Source organism: Malus domestica, chromosome 05 (genome assembly GCF_042453785.1).
Source record: "Malus domestica chromosome 05, GDT2T_hap1".
Taxonomy (NCBI): Eukaryota; Viridiplantae; Streptophyta; class Magnoliopsida; order Rosales; family Rosaceae; genus Malus; species Malus domestica.
In genome coordinates, this window is record NC_091665.1 from 8,921,084 (window position 1) to 8,942,471 (window position 21,388).

General features: G+C 37.9%; 1 protein-coding gene across 2 annotated transcripts; it reads left to right on the plus strand.

Moving 5' to 3' along the window:
- The first annotated feature begins 13,482 nt into the window (after positions 1-13,482).
- On the plus strand, positions 13,483-21,170 carry LOC103436567 (rDNA transcriptional regulator pol5). 2 transcript variants are annotated; one of them, XM_008375006.4, is made up of 9 exons: positions 13,483-14,182; positions 14,335-14,460; positions 14,559-14,756; positions 16,416-16,643; positions 16,803-17,927; positions 18,413-18,700; positions 19,124-19,586; positions 19,779-20,806; positions 20,906-21,170. In XM_008375006.4, exons 1-8 carry the CDS (start codon positions 13,643-13,645, stop codon positions 20,633-20,635), a joined length of 3,825 nt encoding a protein of 1,274 aa, XP_008373228.1. In that variant the 5' UTR covers positions 13,483-13,642; the 3' UTR covers positions 20,636-20,806; positions 20,906-21,170. The 2 variants fall into 2 exon arrangements, with proteins under 2 accessions (XP_008373228.1, XP_070678325.1); XM_070822224.1 differs by having other exon boundaries at positions 13,528-14,182; positions 20,910-21,170.
- Positions 21,171-21,388: the final 218 nt, after the last annotated feature.

Consider the following 21,388-nt stretch of genomic DNA (forward strand, 5'->3'; position numbering starts at 1 on the left):
AAATAATTATTTTTATTATTTTATAATAAAAAATAATAATATTTTAATAAAATTGACTAGGCTATTTTTTGTTAGAGGTGGAGATGCATTGGCCTATTACTATTCATTGGAGTCTATTACTGTTCATTGTAATGGATAAATGGGCTGGGTGCTGGCACAAAGTCCTTAGGGTGGACTTACTCTTAGTGCTCAGATTTCAAGCGGCAACGTTAGCCTTGGTTTGATACTAAGTTGATTTTTAAAAAAATGGCTATAAAAAAAAGCTGGGAGCTTTTTAATGTTTGGTAAACATTCAGCTTCAGCTTTTTTTTTTTCACAGTTTTGGGTAAAAAAAGCTAAAAACACAAAGCTGCAAAACCCAGCTTTGAAAAATCAGCTTTTTTTTCACATCTATTTTACATAAAAGTTTATCAAACACTATAATACTGCTTTTTTTTTTTTTTCAAAAACACTTTTACAAAAAAGTATACCAAACACTCTACTTCTTTATTTCACAGCTGCTTATTTTTACAGCACAGCAGAAACAGTTTTTTTTCAAAGTACAACAATACCAAACCAGGTAGGGAGAGCACAAGTTCCTAGGGTTCTTTGTGTTTTGTCTTTTCAGTTGTGGGCTCCAGTTTGTATAGTATGAGAGATTTTTCAGTGTGACCGGTACACATGGTGGCATATGTATGTTAAAATGTTAATCATTTAAAAAATAAAATTTCTCACCACTTATATAAAAACACGTGGTGTATCACCCGTATTCCGGCCACAATAAAAAAAAATCTCCAGTATTAGGCTCTGACTTTTGATTGTAAGGAAGGTTCATTCTTATGCCTTGTGCTTACTTTTGTATTTAGGCCTCATTTTTTGCAATCTTGCTTTGTTGGTAATGAATTTACCTGTGCCCAACAAAAAAAATAGCAGCTTATATTATAGAAAAAAATTCGAGATGTGAGCGTTATGTGATAACAAGTTATGGTATTCATTGGGGGTATGACTCTAAACACCCACCAATGTTCTAAAAGGTCATGCTTAGGCAGTTGGTCATTGTGGATGCAAATTTCTTCTTCCTTGATCTTGAACAATTTTGCACCTAGAAAACAATTAACACCTTAGGTTAAAGCCAAGAGCCTCACGCGCCCACGATGAATGGGGGGCTTTGGCCAAAGAACCTCCGATGCCAAAGTTAGAATTTAGAAAGAAAGAGTGTTTAGAGAATTTTGGGATTTTTGCCGAAGTGTTGGCATGACTTTTTGGTGAAAATGGGAGCCTATATATAGGGATAGGCTGGTCCTCTTTGGAGAAAAGAGTGGCCGGCCATAGGTTGGTTTTTTGGAATAAATTTTGGTTTAATTAGCCAATTTATTATGATTAATTGGCTAATTAAACATAAAGGGAATGTTTTGGTGTTTATGGGATTTATTAGCTAGCTAATTAGTGTAATTAAAAAGGAGAAAATGATAGAAAAAGGTAGAAAATATGATGGATTCTTTCTTGGATGGGGTTGCCCGGCCATTGATATGGTTTTGGGATTAAATGGGTGACTTAATTGATAATTAGGGGATTGATTAGGCAATAAATCCCTTAATTAATCAATTATTATGTTTTTAAAGGAAGGTTTTAAGAAATATGAAATGAATGTATTATTTAGCTAATTGATTAGCTAAATAATGAAATAGAAAATATATGGAATAAATTAGGTTTTGGGAATTACCTTATAGAAATGATTTGATGAAATAAGCTTTAAATTGTTACCTATTTTGAGCACTTTTGACTTGGTTGAAAGAGAGTTGTCCGTTGCTCGTGTGTAGGAACCTCGTTGTACCGCAAGAGTACTTTTGTCCTCTTTTACCCAAAAATCCACATGTCATCTTGTGATTATTTTTGGCTCCACAGTCATCGTCATGATTAATTCTTATGCTTTTAAAAAATAACAACGAGCATCTAGACTAGTCTAGGCGCCCCCCCTAGCCTTCTAAACTCGTCTTAAGTGCCACCTATCCGCTAGGTGGACATATGTTGGTTGGTGGTTTAGTGACATTTTTTGTTATTATTTTCATTTAAGAAATGCCTTAGAGTCACCACTCTCAATTTGCATTTTGCATTTTTTATGTTTTCAATAAATTGTAAAAGACTTGGATACTCATTTAATATATACTTGTTCTCCATTTTTCAATATGTACTAATATTTAGTAATTTATATATCATTTTTTTTGTAAGTTGTGTTGCAGTCCTATTAGATTAGGAATGTGATTGTGTAAATCCTAGTATATCTTGGAATATCTCTTATATTCCTATTAGGAGTTGATTACCTATTAAATATTGCAATCCTAAAGGGAAAGATTTTTACATATCCTACTACTATAAATAAAGGCACAATGAGGTGGAATAACACACATCTCACAATTACACATCTCTCTCTTCTCTCTACTATTGCCGCACCTCTCTCTCTATGGCCTCCATAATTGTTTAATAAATTATGCCTACAACACGTTATCAGCACGCTTTTGACACTGCGCTAAAGAGAGTTTGATCTTCAATCAGGGGAGTATTACGTTTTAATCATTCTTTTTATGATTAATTTATTATTTTGAATTGATCTACATGTTATTGATTCAATTTAATTTTTCTGTGTTGAACGTGATACAACACATTGGAGATGCAATTCCGGCTTTCTGATAATGATCTTCTACAAATTCAAAGGCTCTTGTTGTTTTCTGCCAATCAGGTACGCTTAAAATAAAGTAAGATATTTGAAACGACCTTGAAGCATGAAAACATTCCCCATGATACATGAACCTCCCTATGTTTATATTTTCCTTCCGATATATATATATATATATATATATATATATATATATTGTATATGTTCATATATTTGTCAATATATATATTTGTTTCATGCATTACGCAATTATAAAATCGCTATGTGAAATTTATGAGTCAAAGAATTGAAATAAAATAGAAGCATGATTTTTTTTTTTTTTTTTTTTGGGTTCTGAAAACCCTAGAAATATGAAAAAATAAAAATAAGTGAAAGTCATTGTGCTACACCTCGCTGGCCTGAAGCCAAGCCAAGGGGCTTACCCAAAACAATCTGGGCTTCTGCATCTGATCGCATTCAGGTCTCAGTCCGCATACGAGCAACCCTTTTTGCATTATTGGGCTTTCTCGATCCGCCTTCTATCAGCCAGTAGCTGACTGGCCCACTCCTTCCTGCAATTACAAATTGCCTAAGTTGCATGGGCTGCCTTTAGTTCTAGGCCTAAAGCCATTTTTTTGGCTTGTTTTTTTTTTTAGCCTGCACTCATAAATTTTTTATTTTTGGTGCCTGATTTCACGGCCTTAACCGATTTTAGGTTGTTTCTTTTATATGGCCTACAGCCATCTAGCCCACAAATATGGCCTGAAACTTTGTAATATTTTGCTTCTACGATCGACCTCGAATGGTCCAGATCTATTGAATTAATTAAAAGTGACCTGCAGTCCATTAATCTGAAAATGAATCCAAAATTATTGACCTGAAAATCACTTTTGGACATTAACGATTCAATAATTTATTTTTATACTTTGAACCGTTGACTTACTTTCGTAGTCCCGAAGCTCTCACACTTGAGTTCCCGAATAACCTCAAATCCTCTACACTTAGTTGTATATTGCATTATGGGTTCTTGCAGGAACCTCTCTTTTATGAATTAAACGTTCATAAACTAAATTGAACTTGTAGTTTCAAATTTAGTGCCTTTGAAACCCGAAGTTTTCATAAAACAATACACCCATGAAAACCCGAAGTTTTTCACGAAAACCATATCTTAGAACTCAAATGTTCTAACTTTGATGCTTATGGATGATTCCTTCCCATAGCAACAATCACAATCTTGTTCCCTCCAATTCAGTGGATTGTCGAACCGTCACAAGTTTGATTTTCCTGATTTGGACGTTTTCTATTAGAAACCACTTTATGTGGGGTACAAGATGTGAATCTCCACTTGACTATCAAGAAGCTGAGAAACCATTGAAGCCAACAATGGCATGAAAGAGCTGAATAAGCTTCCGCCATGATCTTCTTTCGAAGACTTATGCTCAAAGCATTACAAATGGAAATACCTCCCGATCGAGGATTCCATGGCTCTTTGGCTAGCTTATACGGACTATCTAATCATGAAAGACATTGCCTGAAGCACACCATGATTATGTCCATGAATAAGTACAATTCTGAAGTTTATAAATCTGATCGAATTTTGACTAGAGAATACTTTTCTCGTCGTTCCTTGTTTCTAACTCGCCCCTGAAACAGTAGTGTAGAAAGTGGAAGTTTACCAAATTCTCAGATCTGATTACTACCACAAACGTGAGAGAAAGGTATGGACCCAGTTCGGCTGGAGTTTACCGAATAGCTCGACCCAGTTCGGTCAAAGCCTACTGAATGGTGATGCACTGGTTCAGCAGGGAAACACCGAATGACATATTCTCTCACAATCCAATTTCGAGTTTGTTTTTACATATGGTAGAATCAGGGCTTGCCAAGGTGTGGCATCATGCCCAAAGCATGATCTTTGGTACCTAAGACCTAAAACTTCAAGACTAAAGGAAAATATTTTCAAACCTCAACCCTGCAGAATCTACTTCCGTCTTGATGGAATAGATCATTGGTTATGCACCTATTCGTGCCCCAACCAATGTTGTTGAGGAGTGATATATGTAAGACTAATTTTGCTTCACCAAACATCATTGGAAAAGCAGAATTTTGACATGGATGGCCTTGTTGGTCGAATCCCCTTAGTAAACCATTTACTTTGTGAACATTTTTTCATGTTCTTGGATTCAAGTTTGGTGTATGTTTTACTTATGGATAATCTTATTGATATTGTCCTTGAATATAAGTTAATTGAATCATGTTTCTTCATACATGTGACCAATTCAATTAAACACATGATTAGGTAGGAATGTGGGAAAGTTAGTTGTCTAGATGAATGCGTACTACGCACACTAACTTTACACCTAAATCACATTTCTAACAATGACTTCAAGTCTTTCCAACCTGATTAAGAGCATTGGCACGCTCCTCGTTGTATGAATGGTACTAAGTCACTATTTAAGGGACCTTAAATTCTCCCTGTCGTTGAGTTTTTAAGGATATTCGAGATGACAATGATCATAAATGAACCACTAAAGAAAATATAGTGGAATATCTTTGCACCACCTTTAAAAATGAGCCTGAAGCTTTGATTTGGGGCCAATAGGTTGTTTCCCAACTGGGAACACGCCACATGTGGCTGGCCTAGAGTTGGGTGATTGAGCAGTTTACTTGTTTTGGCACGACCATTTGAGACACTTAGGTCAAACAATGATGCTACGACGCATCTCCTTACCCGAAGTAAGGATCTTGTGCCTACAAGCACACTTAGCCAAAGCCTGCTCATTTGGGAAATTTGATTTCTATATCATTCCTTGCAAAGATACAACACAACTCCTTTTTCATAATGGATTCAAGGGAATATATATGGACTAATCCAACCAAAATGCGGATCATATAAATACTTAAGGTTTTGGTTGATGAATCGACAAACTGGTCACATGTTTGTCCACACACATTATTGCTAAACCTCATGGCCGATTAAGGGTTCACCATTCTACTTATCCCTCAAGGTTTGGGAGACTAGATAATGTCGGAGAGTTTATATCGACAATTTTTCGATAAATTATTGCATGTATTTTGGGTTTATAATTGAACATCGAATTCCCATGATTCACCCTAAATAGCCTCGCCTAGTGATCATAAATCGCAATTTAAATGTCGCCCGAATTTTGGTAAACGTACCAAGTTTTCGGTTTCTGCCTAGAGCTATGCAATCCTTATACGCAGTTATGTTGGCCCACCTTGAGGTCCATTGCCACCCAACCTATATGACGTTACAATTGGTTACTGGGTACGAACTTGACGATTTTCGTATTTACGCACTTGGGTGTGCATTCCATGTGCCAAGTTGCGCCGCCGCAACATACCACCATGGGTCCTCAAAGAAGGATGTGAATCTTTGTCGATTATGATTCTCCTTCACACTAGCTCTCTTCGAGCCCTTGCATGCGATCTTTTTACTGCTCATTTGCTGGTTGTCACTTTAATGAGACAGTCTTCCAGCTGTTAGTGGGAGATAAAAACATGAACGTTCCTGTAGAACGACGCGAATTTGAGTGGACGTTGCCCACTATGTCTCATCTTAATCCCTATACTGCACAAGTATGATAAGTAAGTGCGATGAATTCTAGATTTCAGAATGCTGCTTCAGATGCATTCCTCTGATCTAGCTAAAGTGACAAGATCATATACCAGCTGCAAACATGCCTACAAGGATAGACGTACTTAACGGACGTCAAGTCAACATCCCTGAAAGGTGTGCCACCCTTGTTGGACGGTCCGGTACACCAGTGGATAGCCAATCAATTTATCTTGGCCTGGAGCATGACAAATCATTCGGTTCGTAGAATTCACTTCCCTAGAAGAGGAAGATACGGCACAACAATGAATCTAAACTCGATCGCTGTCTCAAATCATTTCCATCTCATGAGATTAATCCGGATTACTCCCGAGACTTGAAGTTCTTGGTCCAGTATACTAGTTTGGATGAGCTAAATGGAATTGAAATAAGATTACCATCAATGATGTTTTCACTTATATGATAGTTACCGACATAAATGAAAAGTGATGATATCGAACCGTGTTCCGTTGATTAAGTGGCAACGTAGAACTAATTGGACAACTGAAATGACAATCCATGTCAAATTCCTTACCAAAGTGTGTATTGGACTTATTGTCCCTACACTACCCAAGATAACCCTGTTGTATTACAAGTAAAAAAGGAAGCATATTGAGATGAATGAAATACTGCGATATGATGCACGCCTTACGGCGCAAGGTTTCTCTCAAAACGTCATGTGATTGATAGTAGCATTATGAAATATGGTTAGTGTTTTCTTCATGAGGATATAGATACGAAGATTTACATGTAAATTCCTGAAGAATTACATGGACTGTTTCAAATAGTTACAAAACCACGGAACACCCTCTTAACTTGTTTGAGGCATTCACTTACAATCTGACAGATGTGGTATATCCATCTAAGTGATTATTTGATCAGTCAGGGATATGAATTATGCCCTTGCGTGTTAAACGATAAATGTCTTTTTCCAAATTGCTAGAGTTACAGTTTATGTCTTTGGCAAGAATCTCACTAAGACTCCGGAAGAGCTTGAGAAAACTGCCTCGCACCAGAAGAGGGAATTTAAGATGAAGGATCTTAGGAAAACTCATTTATGCTTTAACCTGAAGTTCAAGCATTGTTCTGATGATATTTTGGTTTACTAGTCGAACTACACCCTGAATGTATCACCTTTGAGTATACCTTTGATCGTTCATACTTTATAAGCAAATGAGACCCTTTAAGAGGTTATGGAATCCGAAATTCCATATCTGAGTTCAACTTTGCGCTTCGTTGTACTTAGCTCATTGTATTTAGACAGGACATTTCACTTGTTGTTGATCTTGGTAAAGATGCAGCACCACGCCTACACGCAACCACTGAATTGGTATTAAAGACGTACCCTAAAGGTACTACGAGGGTAAATCCCAACGCATCTCGAATGGATCCAACCCCCCTGATCCTCGGAATGCTGTTTGCCTTATTTGTTATGCTGACGCATGTTACTTATCAAACCCGCACAAGGCAAAATCCTCAAATAGTTATGTCTTTACCGTTAGGGATATCGCAATATCTTGGAGGTCCATGATATGACCTTAGTTGCGAAATCTTCGAATCGTTCCAAGACTCACCTCACTTCACTACGCCACAAGTGAGACATGGTTAGGAGTTCTTGTTAAGCATATTCGAATTATTTGTTGTGTTTTCATCTATCGTTGAGTCCCAACAACGATCCATGAAGATTATGCCGCATGTATCCACCCGACCAAGCCATGATACATCAACAAAGTCAACACCAAGACATATTACGTCTACATCAGCAAAGCATCAGGAGATTGAAGTCATGCAAGCCGATCCCAAACAACTTTGCCGACCTTTACACGGCATCACTGCCGAAGTTAACCTTGCAGAAGCTTGTCCGAGGAATTGGTATGCCTAACTATTCATATGCAAATGCTTGTAGTTCTCATTTGGAAGTTATGTCAAACCCGGGGGAGTATCCAGAAGTATACTCACTTGATCTTAATGTACTCTTTTTCCCTATGATTAGGAGCATTTTCCCACTGGATTTTTGCTACCTAACTAGGTTTTAACGAGGCACCCATCCTGGGCTGATCATACTCTTGTGAGTTATTCTACTTGCGTCCAAAAGACATATAGTTTTGACTTAATGCAACTTCTCACTTTTCTTCTTAGTCTATGGGTTTTTCTCCCGCCTTGGGTTTTACCATAGTGAGGTTTTGTGAGTTTTACTTTTTATGCATTCTTCGGTTGATTGGAGACTCGCATTCGCTCATTGTGCCGATGACTTCATCAACTATACTTGCTTCATCACTGAAGACCTGATGTACTATTTACTTAAGTATTTACACACTCAAGGGGGAGTGTTATAGTCCTATTAAATTAGGAATGTGATTGTGTAAATCCTAGTATATCTTGGAATATCTCTTATATTCCTATTAGGAGTTGATTACCTATTAAATGTTGTAATCCTAAAGGGAAAGGCTTTTACCTATCCTACTACTATAAATAAAAGCACAATGGGGTAGAATAACACACACTTCACAATTACACATCTCTCTCTTCTCTCTACTATTGCCGCACCTTTCTCTCTCTATTGGATCGATCACAGTTTCATACCCCATCTTTAAAAAATGGCAATGTCATACCTCATTTACAAATTTGTTAAAATTTCATACATTCCGTCAATTTGTCTGTTAATTTTTCCATTAAATAGTGACTTGACTTGAGATGGGGTCCACTTTCAATACCAACTAGATTAAAAAAATTAACTAAATATTAAAAAACTAAAAAATAAAAACCCACACCCACACCCATATCCCATTCATTCCCCCTCACCTCTCTGTAACTCCCGCCCTCCTTTCCTCTATCTCCACCTCCCTCCCATGGCGCTCCTCCCCATTCCCTTCCTAGACACCCATCACCCTCTCCATGTACGCCTACTACCCATGGGCTGGAGATCTGGATTGAATTTGAGGCTGTTGACGGCAATGTGGTGGGTGTTCTGGTTGTGCTTCCACCATGCAATACTAATGTGGTGGGCGAATCTGTTCACCTTTTTGCTTCTGATGATTTGGTAGTGACCCGAATCGTGGCTGAGCCACCCGCTTTGGATCCAAAGAAAACCCATCAATACGCCGGAACCCAGATGAACCTAGCCACTGTTGAAGCACAAGACGATGTAGATGCTCAGAGTAAACAATATTGCCACCAGAAACAGAGAGAAATGGACGCCGTGTCCACTATTTTCGAAGAGCCCTATTTTCATAAACTCGCGGCCAGGATGGTGGTTGGCCCAATCGAAGATGTTGTGGAGAGGGTGATGGGTAGTGGTGAGGGTGATGGGTGTGTAGAAGGGGAAGGGGGGAGGAGCGCCATAGGAGGGAGGTGCAGATGGAGGAAGAGAAGGCAAGAGTTGCAGAGAGGTAAGTGGGAAGGAATGGGATCTGGGTGTGGGTTTGGTTTGGTTTTCATTTTTTTTAAATATTTAAATATTTAGTTAATTTTTTAATCTAGTTGGAATTGAAAGTGGGCCCCTTTTCAAGCCTCGTCACTGTTTAACGGAAGAATTGACAGACAAATTGACGGAATGTATGAAATTGTAACAAATTCATAGATGAGGTATGACATTGACATTTTTTAAAGATGAGGTATGAAATTATGACTGACCCAATAGTTGAGGTAGTTTTAAGTATAAGTATACTACGGAGGCGTATTCAATTGAGAATTTAAGAGACTTTAATGGATTTATAAATCCATGGATTTTTATGGAGTTTAATTGATTTGTAGAGATTCCATATAAAATTTTGATTCAATTCCCTCGAAATCTCATGGGAAGATGTCAGATTTGTGGATGCTTAAAATATCTCTCAAATTCTCTCTAATTTTTCAACTTTCTCAAATTCTTTAAAATCAATTTCTAATTGAATACACCTAGAATGTTATAAACTTCTTTAAAATCTTAATTAAATACATCCGGATTTCTAAGGACTTTAATAAACTATCTTAAAATTCTAATTGAATACACCTTGTGACACACCCCGACCTAGATCGAGTCATGCTGGGCGTCACGTAAGGGTGACGTAGCCATGTGCACAGTGTGAAAGCATAATGATATACAGAAATGCGAATAAATAAAAACCAAACCAACTAGAGTACTAGATAAGGTAAGGTGCATAACGATAATAAGTGTGACTACACATAACCAGAGTATAAGTAGCCTAAGTGCAGTCCAACAGGACGAATACTAATTATAAAGTACTAAAGATGGTCTTACACTAGTGATAATCTGTCAGAGCTACCGTGAATTCCTCGTGGGCCACCAACAAGCACTCCTACCTAAAACCTGGAAGGGCGCAAAACAAAAAGTGTGAGTGGGCAAAAACAAAGCTTTTCAAAACCATTTCATTTATCAAAAGTTCTAACCTCTCGCCGTAAAACCTGTATAAATTCCCTGAAAATAGAATATATAGACATATCTCAAAACTATGCTCAGAATAGTGAAAATCATAGTATACCATGCCATATATCTCAAAGTAACAAAATAAGTAATTAAGGTGAAATAATCTCATGAAATATAACATATCAGCCGGATCCACCTAAAGTGGCTTGTATGACTGAATCTATAGCTCAACAAGTATGCCTGCACACGAGTCGTAACCACCTAATGTGGTCCATACGACAGGACTGGGTGTAAATAAATACGCTCTAATGCTACGATCACGTGAAGATTGTGCGAATAATCGCAAGTCACCTACGAGTCGGAACCACCTATAGTGGTCTGTACGACAGGACTATACACCTAACTTAGATCCAAGGTGAGCGTATAGTGCGGGAGGTGAACATCACGTGAAGGATTGTGCCTTAACCACGGGCAGGAGCACTAACACCGGGGTGCAGGTTTATGAGCTCTCAACACATCTCACAGGATCATCAATTCACAATAACAATCTATAACTCACCTGATACTTACCTGAGCGTCCACCGCGTCGAATCACATATGTACATACCATACAATTTCGTAGTCTAAGTATAAATCAATATGCATGGCATTTCAAAATATAATTTCATTTAAACACATTTTGTGGGAAAAATACCAAGTATATAAGTATATACTGAAAACCAAAAGCCCACTCACTGATATGTGGATGGGTCGTAACCCCCGAGCATTGCTTGACTACGCTCGTCCTTAGGATAGATCTCACCTATATGCGAAACAACTATATAAACGTTATTTAAAGCACATAACCAAAACTAGGTAATAACTTCTCATACATTGCTTAATTGGGGTGTTTGAATATACCAACATGACCTACTCAACCCCACGAACATCCCCATATTTTTAGAAAACTTTTTCGATCTCCCATGCGCATGCACGTGCCTGGCACACTGACGTCTTCCCTAACGGCGTTAGGGAATATTCCGTTAAATAAAAGCATATGCCGTTAAAGATACCAGATGCCGTTAGAATATTCCGTCAAAGTGACGGAATATTCACCTTCTTTTATGGCGAGTCACCGGATTCCGTCACCGTCGCCGTCTGTGTCTCCGAAAACTGGAAAAACTTTAAACTTAATATCTCTTCCATTTCTCAACCAAATTCGATGAAATTTTTACCAAAATGAAACTTGCAATGAGTAGAACACATTCTTACCACTTTGGGGACCTAAAAACAACAGAAACTCGTCGGAAAAACTTGAGGAAACTGACCAAACCCTGCAACTATATAAACCCGAATGTTCTTACGTCAAAATCACTCCAAAATCGATCCAACGTGCTAGAAAAGCAAGAACAATACCTTCTTAGGTCTCAAAACCACTTAAAACCTTCACGATCACGTCAGAGGAAAATCACCCCTCACCGGAGTTCGGGAAATTCAAGTTCTACAAGTTCTTACGACCAACTAAGGGTATGAATCGACTTATGGGCTTGCAAGTAACATGAAAACCACCTTCACAATCTCGATCCGTGCCTGCAAAGGTTGGTTTGAAATTTGTCCATACAATTGTACGGAAATGGAATGAGGTTCGAGAGGGAGGAGAGAGAGATAGTTAATGGGAGTTAATGTATGGGTGTGTGGTCCTAGTTGGGTCACCAACCAAAAACAAACAAAGTCCTAAGTTCTAATTGGGTCCAATTAGCTAGGAAAGAAATTAATTGGTCACTTTCCTTAGCCCACTAATACAAAACACAATCCAACGCTCAAGGGCAAAATGGTCATTTCACGCTATCGAGAACAAAATAATATAGACATTCGAGACGGGCAGTCACACCTTGAATTTCAGAGAATCACTTAAAATCTTAATTGAATATACCCCAAAAGGGAAAGAAAAAAAACCACCTAACCTTGCCTAGTTCCAAAGGGCTTGGCCTCTACTCGCCATCTGTGTAGCGTCTAACGCTTTTAGAATTATGGCATTCGCTATTCATGCGAGAATGAAGGAGAAGGATTTCAGCCAAATGAATCACTTTCTTTCTCTTTTAAGTACTTGAAGAAGAATTCTGTTATGAGATCTGAATGTTGTTGATAAAACTTGCCTTGAAGGTATCCTATCTCAATATATACCCATGTTTTATTTTATTTATCTATCATTATTGAATTCAACCCAATTTATCGAAATTTCTCTTTACACCCAACTAATTAAGTCAATTAATTATTAAAAAAAATAAAAAAAAACAAATGTCAAACACAAGGGTTTTCTTCAAGGTGATGTAGTCATTGTACACATCTAGATTGTTGGATTTTCAACATTAAAAAAATACAAATAAAATACCAAATAATTCTAAAAAAATTCCTTTATCTTTAATTAATTATGCTTGTTTGTAATGCTGTGTTGTATTTTGTAATTACAATTAAATTATCAGAATTTAACATGGAGTTTTATTCTTAAAGAATAAATATTAAGTACGCAAGTGACTCTTTACTACAGTGGTGGAAATGAATTAAGCCTTTGCATAATGGTGCGGGTTCAAACCCTATAGCTAATCTAACAAAATTTATCATTTGACAAAAAGAAAAAAAAATTAAGTACACAATTACAAGGCACAAAACACTAAAAATATATATATTTGTGAATCGTAATCACTCTTGCTCTTACCCTTCCTTCTTTGAAAATGGTAGACTTGTATAAATGTAATTACTATTTATAGTAAATCATAATAGCAATTTTATTAGTTTTGCCCTCCAATAGCCGTTGCCTCACGTAACATGTCAGCCGTCAAGATCTATCGTGTGGCTCTTCTTAAAAACGCATCTATTGCCCACCTCCGTACTATAGTACAGAAGCAGCGCCTCTTCTGTCCAACGTAAACCCCCAAACCTAAACCCTTATTCTTCTTGTTCGGTTCTTCCCTTCCCAGCAGCCTCTTTCTTTCATTCTCCCATTGCCTCCCATATTCCCACAATCCTAAGCTCCGATTGAATTTTGATTCATATGGGCAGTAAAAAGAGAAGCTCCACTTCCATGGAAGCTGCGGCTGATGCCGTCGCTGACGACGGCGGCTTCAGTAATCTGAAGAAATCGAAGAAGGGCAAAACAAAGCAGGAGACAACAGAAGCTTCTGCCCCTTCTTCTTCTACCGCTCCCACAGCCGTCAAACCCATGGAGAGACAAAAGAAAAGAAAAGCTTTGGACAAAGTGAGGCGCCTCCACACTGAGGAGACCAAACCCAAAGAACCCAAAACAATGGAGGTGCCCGCTTCGTCCTCGACGAGTGGGGTTCTTCCAGAGTTCCATGTCGGTGTGTTTAAGGACTTGTCTTCGGCTGATGGGTCTGTTAGAGAAGCCGCGGCGGAGGCTTTGGCTATGGAGTTAGTGGCTGTGCAGAGAGCTTATGATGGGCTTGAGAATAAGGAGTTGGTTGAGGGTGGAGTGAAGTTGGATGCCGAGAAGGATGATGGGTTGAATGATTGTGCGCCTTCCTTGAGATATGCTGTGCGGAGACTCATTCGCGGCGTTTCTTCATCAAGAGAGGTTTTCATTTTCCTCCATTACTTTGTCTTACTTGATACGTGAATATGGCATGGTATTCGTGTTTTCGAATTATTTTGTATACTATATTTCTTTTGTTATATGTTCAACTTGTGTGGCTAACTTTTGTTATATGTACTATATTTCTTTTCCAGTGTGCAAGACAAGGGTTTGCATTAGGTTTAAGTATTTTAGTAAGTACGATCCCCAGCATCAAGGTGAACTCATTGTTGAAACTTATTGTTGATTTCTTAGAGGTCTCTTCATCAATGAAGGGTCAGGTAGGCAAAACCTTTGCTTTATATTTCAAAGAATTCTTTGATTCAATTGCTGTATTTTCCCTAGAAAGTTTAGTTATTGCTTCCTCGTTGCATTGCAGGAACAAAGGGATCATCTTTTGGGTCGCTTATTTGCTTATGGTGCTATTGCCCGATCAGGAAGACTAGCTGAGGAGTGGGTTTCTGATAGAAATACTCCTCTCATAAAGGAATTCACTAGTCCTCTCATTGCCCTTGCATCAAAGAAACGATACTTGCAAGAGCCTGTTGTTTCGGTTATTGTAGACTTGATCGAGAAGGTAAATTTTCCTGATAAACGAAATATTGCCTTGCATGTGGACAATATATAATCTTTATGCCTGGTCAATAACGATGATGATTTCAGCGATCTATGCCACAAAATTCAGTTCCAATCAAATGTTTGCTACATGATTGTTCTGAATTTATACTGATTATTAAGTTGTTTTTTTTTTTCAACTCATTGAATAAGCAGATATATTTAGACTGGCTGTATAAACTTAGCATGTTATGTCATTGGACTGTGTGTTAATTATGCATCAGCTCCTAAACCTGACTTTGTTGATCGAGTTACAACACCATGCAAATGGTCTTTTGAGTCTTAAATTTTTGTTAAATATAATTTTGGGTTTTGTTTAATCGTTTGTGTAGTAGTCAACATTTGTCAGTGGTGAATCCCTGAAATGAATTTCCGAGCACTGGCCAAATTACCAAACAATCCATGAATTTAGTTGATCTGCAGATAACTTTTCATCAATTATTCGGATTTTATTTATCAGCACAGACTAGGTGGCTTTAAAATTTGTCAAAATTCTTGACGTTGTCTTAGCTTTCCAATTGTTTATGCCTCTGTAGTACAGTAGGCTGGGCTTTTATTAAATTGTTCTATCCTAGATGTAAATGTACATTAAATTCAAATGGCCCTTGATTTGGTCATGCAGTTGCCGAAGCATTTCATGTAGATTAATTTCTCTGCATTTCATCAAGTGCCATCTCATTAAGGGACATGCCACTGTTTATCGCTTCTTGTCCTGTTTAAGGGACATGCCATAGTTCATATTCAATTTATTTTAGAAGACAGAAAAAGCAAGTAAAACTTGTGTCTTTTTATTTCTTTTCATCATTGCTTTCATTTAGTGAAGATCATCCTGTTAAGTTTATTTCACTCACAATTGCAGACTTTATATGTTAGTTGCATTATTCTATAATGTATTCTACATTGTTTTATTGAATATCCACAATAGATAAATTAACTGTAAAAATAAATATGGTGTCTGTGATTATGTGTTTCTAAATACAACCTTCCTTTGTACAAATTTTGTAAGACAATTTCGTACCTAAATTTTGTACTTTACCATAAATCATGCTTTGGTGTATGAGAACTGGTTAACATTGTAGCCTTTAGACAGCATCTGGAGGCTGCAGCGGTGGTTTCAACTGGTGTGATTCTATGCTTTGAAGTCTACATTTTACAGCTTGATTGAGGATCTCTTTTCTTTGTCTTCTAACAGGACTTTCATGCTTGTAGTTCTAGTCAAGTTCAAGTTGTTAAATGATATAGAACTAGAAGGAAAAGAAAAACATTTTTCATTCAAATATATTATCAGATCAGGCTATAACAGTTAGTCCCAGGGTTCCTTTGTAAGAATCCAGGCCGAAATTGAAGGGGTGGGATATAGAGAGAGAATTTAAGTCTTTGTATTCTACACTTTGGTGAATGGTTCTTGTACGTACATTTTGCCTTCATTTTGAGGGGTTGAAGCGTTTCCTCTTCTAGAATATGTCCTTCTGTGTGCAGAGACAGGGGTTCTTGCTTCTGTTTCCACTGCTTTGCTTTAGCTCCTTGTTTTTTTTAACCCGATTTTTTTTATTGTGAATACATAGGTCCTTGCCATCATCATGTCCTAATGCATTTACTTCTGTGTATTCTATATTTGCAGTTGCACTCAGAAGCTTTGCTGAATCACATTCTAGAGGCCCCAGGACTTAATGAGTGGTTTGAAGGAGCTATTCAAATTGGAAATCCTGATGCATTGCTTCTGGCTCTGAAAATCAGAGAAAAAACTCTTATTGAAAGTTCAAGTTTTGGGAACCTTTTGCCAGTTCCATTCAGCCCTGACAAACTGTTTTCTGCTGACCATCTGTCTTCTCTTGCTAACTGCTTGAAGGTAGTGTGGGTTTGTGTTTATGTGTGGGTTTGTGTTGGTGTGTTCCATTTATGTGTGGGCGTGCATATTTTTCTGCATGATGGAAGCTTCATTATGGAGGAAAATATTACTATTAACAAAACCATTCCTGAACTTTTTGGTTTGTGTGGAATATTACAGGAATCCACCTTTTGTCAGCCTCGTGTTCACAATGTGTGGCCTGTTCTGGTAAACATGCTTTTACCTGATAGAGTTTTGCAGGCTGAAGATGCAATTTCTGTTTCAAATTCCTTGAAAAGGCCCAAAAAGAATCGCAAGTCTAGCTCTTCTGATGAAGAAATTGCAAAGAACTTCCAGTGTTTCTGTGAGGTTATCATTGAGGGATCGCTTCTAACATCATCTCATGACCGCAAACACTTGGCCTTCGATGTTCTGCTTCTTCTTCTACCAAAGTTGCCTGCATCTTTTATTTCGATTACTCTGTCATACAAGATTGTTCAGTGCATGATTGATATACTTTCTACAAAGGATTCTTGGCTTTATAAAGTTGTGCAACATTTTCTTAAAACTTTAACTGTTTGGGTTGGGGATGATGACGTGAGAAGGGTTTCTGTCATTGTGGCTCTACAGAAACATAGCAACGGAAAATTTGATGGCATTACACGAACAAAAACAGTTAAGGATTTGATGTCAGATTTCAGAACAGAATCTGGTTGCATGCTGTTCATTCAGAACCTGTTGAACATGTTTCTGGATGAAAAACATACTACTGAGGAGCCTTCAGATCAGAGTCAAACGACAGATGACAATTCAGATATAGGTTCTGTTGAAGACAAGGATTCTGTTGGAACCATGGGAAATTCTGATTTTTTGAAAACATGGATTGTGGAATCCCTCCCCAGTATATTGAAAAATTTGAAACTGGATCCTGAAGCAAAATTTAGGGTCCAAAAAGGAATTTTGAAGTTTCTAGCAGTTCAGGGTTTGTTCACCGCATCTCTTGGGTCTGAAGTAACATCCCTTGAATTACAAGAGACATTTAGGTGGCCAAAAACTGCCGTCTCAAGTGCCCTTTGCAGGATGTGTATTGAGCAGCTCCAGTTACTGTTTGCAAACTCTCAGAAAGGAGAGGGGTCAGGTCCCTTGCTAAATTGCGTAGAGCAAAGTGACCTTGGCTCATACTTTATGCGGTTCCTTAGCACTTTGTGCAGTATTCCTTCCGTCTCATATTTTCGGCCTTTGGAAACCGAGGAAGAAAACACTTTGAAAAAATTGCAAGCAATGGAAACTTCACTCTCAAAAGAGGTACATTCCTTGGCCGTTTTTAGTTCCATGTAATTATACGTCAGGTACTTTCCCAGAAGAGGTACTTCACTCCACGTAATTATGCATCTGATCAACCTAAATTTCTTTTGATTTCAAGTTGAGTTTCAAATTTTAGACTGGAATAAGTTGGATATGACCCCCAATATGTCATAAAACATGGAATCAGTGAGATTTTTAAAATTAGGGTATGGTGTTTTTGATGCGTTATTTCCTAGTAAAGGCCTTTTTTTTTTGTTGTTTTCATCCGACTCAAGATTGGTTTGATTCTATTGATGCCTTATTCCGGGGTCTTGTAAATTGTGTGGTCTTACCCTCTAGGCCATCTTCGGCAGAACTACTTTGAACTCAAGTTTAAGATGCATGCTTGTTAATTAATTCTATTTTAGTCTTTCAGTTTCTTGGTTGTACTGTCCTTTCCATGTTTTTTGGCATGACATGAAGCTTCTTGAATGCTTCAATTGCAGGAAAGGAATTGTCAGCTTACTAGTGATGCAAATAGGTTGCATGCACTAAGATACTTACTCATCCAGCTGCTTTTGCAAATGCTCCTTCGACCAAAGGAATACTTAGAAGCAGTCTCTGAGCTTATGATATGTTGTAAGAAAGCTTTTCCTGTTGCTGATCTTCTTGATTCCCCTGGAGAAGATGACTTGGATTATGAGGGTGCACCTGCCATGATGGATGTTCTTGTGGATACATTGCTTTCTTTGCTGCCACAGTCATCAGCTCCCATGCGAACTGCAATCGAGCAGGTGTGATGGATGTTCTTGTGGATACTTGAATTATCTTACATATATGCTATGTTGGAATGTTAGGAATTTATTTGATATTACAATGTTTTGAATTTTATTTATGTAGTTGGACAATTTATCTCTGAATGATATCATGTGCTTTCACTGATACTTTACTGGAATTATTCTTTTTAATTCTGTAATATGATTAGTTGGGTTGTTTAGTTCTCTCTTCTGATGCTAGACTAGTATATTTTGTGCTGGAGGTACATTATTAGATACCAAATTGATGAACTAGAATACTGCAGTGCATATATGTTTAGAAATCTTCCTGTGTATGTGTGTATACGTGTGTGTGTATGTGTGCCTCTGTGCGTGCACACATGTGAGGATGTTTTAAGCAAAACCTAAATAGACTAATTATCTGGAGTCCATGTCTTGTAGGTTTTTAAATGCTTCTGTGATGATATCACGGATGATGGTCTGTTGCGGATGTTGAGGGTCATCAGGAAGAATTTGAAACCTGCTAGACATCAAGATGCTGATAGTGACGACATTTTTGACGATGAAGAAGATGATGAAGATTTTCTTAACATTGAAGAAGATGAGGGAATTGATAAGGCTGAGACAGGTGAAACAGGTGACAGTGATGAGCAGCCAGATGACTCTGAGGCCGACTCTGAGGCTGCTGATGCAGTTGAGGCAGTTGGCAAAGAAAATCCTGAAGCTTCTGATGATTCTGATGGAGGAATGGATGATGATGCAATGTTTCGAATGGATACTTACCTTACCCAGATCTTCAAAGAGCGAAAGAATCTAGCTGGGGGTGACACTGCACATCACCAACTCATGCTGTTTAAGCTTCGTGTTCTTTCATTGCTAGAAATTTACCTACATGAAAATCCAGGCAAGTGTGTTTTATTCAAATTAGTTGAAATACGGAAATGGCTTGCAACATGTTTTGCAAGCACGAATTAAAAAATATATTTCTTTCATTTAAGTTTAGCTTGTTGGGTTATGTGTTTTATAATGAAATTGGGATTCATAGATCTGATATCTGATATCTGTATTTGTGCACCTGGTTGACTCAATTAAACAGGCAAGCCGCAGGTTTTGTTGGTGTACTCAAACTTAGCTCGGGCATTTATTGAACCACCCAGTGCAGAAAGTAGTGAGCAGCTAGGACAGCGTGTATGGGGGATAATGCAAAAGAAAATTTTTAAAGCAAAGGACTATCCGAAGGGTGAAGATGTGCAATTATCTACTTTAGAATCTTTGCTGCAAAAGAATCTGAAGTTGGCCTCAAAACCTATTAAGAGAAAGAAATCGGCAACCAACCTGTCCAAGAAGAAACAGTCAGCTTCATGGAACCGACACAAAATGATTACTAGCCTTGCACAGAGCTCCACTTTCTGGATTCTGAAGATCGTTGAAGCAAGAAATTTTCCGGAGTCTGAGCTGCAGAGGATTTTTGATATTTTCCAGGGAGTTCTAGTGGAGTATTTCAATAGTAAAAAATCTCAAATCAAATCTGGATTTTTGAAAGAAATATTTAGAAGAAGGCCATGGGTAGGGCACCATCTGTTTGGCTTCCTGTTGGAGAAATGTGGCACTTCAAAGTCAGATTTTCGGCGAGTAGAAGCACTTGATTTGGTGAGTGAAATATTGAAGTCCCTGGGCTCCACTGATGGAAGTAGCCAGGAAGCGCTGAAGAATATCATGAAAAGCCATCTGCCGAAACTCTGTCGTCTGATAGAACAATTGCTGACAAATATATCAGAAAAACAGTCAAGGCAGGCTGAAGCGCGGAAGTTTTGTAGCAGGATCCTTCAGATGATAACAACCCTTAAGCTGACAAAGTCTTTCCTTAAAAAATTATCCCCAGATGCTCATGCCAAGTGTGAATCGCAACCCAGTGCACAATTTATTAAAATGAAGACGGTACCACATGAGTGAAACTTGCTGAGCTCATGAACGATTGTGTTTCGTATTTATGTCAAGGGAAGCTTCTTTCAGTCCCCAAACAACAATACTCAGAAGCAGTTTGTGGTAATACCAACACCATTTTTGACTTTTGGAACAAGGTTGAGCTGATACTTGCTCTTCGACGCCACTTTCTTGAGGCAGGTACGTGTTATAACTTGAAAGAAGTTTCCGTCGGTCAAACATTTTTTGAGTTTGTGATTTCATTTAGCAGTTATTTATATGAGTAGTTTTTTCGGACAGGAAGAGTTAAGGGGGTAGCAGGAAAGTATGGACTTGGAACAAGGTTTCACATATTTTCAATCGAAGAACTAGAATTCCCCGACATCTCTTGTATTGTACTTGATTCATAATTTGTTTTTTCGAGTGTATGCTGCATGAGGTGATGGGCTGATTGGTCTATTTCGTGCGCGCGTCTCCAGTATTGACGTTTTCTGTTTTGGGATCAACATTTTGAATTTGAACACACCATCAAAGGACAGATTGGGGCACCATTTGCAAAAGCAAACAGGATTTTGACGTTTCGAAATGTTTAAAATTCTTTTTCCTCTGTTCCATTCCATGGAAAAAGGGAACTTTAATGAAAAGTACCTGGTACTGTTTACTTTAACGAAAAATCACATTTTTACACTAAAAAGTCAATCCTGGTACTATTCACTTTATCCTTTATTTTGTCCTTATCATTAAAACTCAAAGTTTTCAAGTCTTTTTCATTAGTTTTCTTAC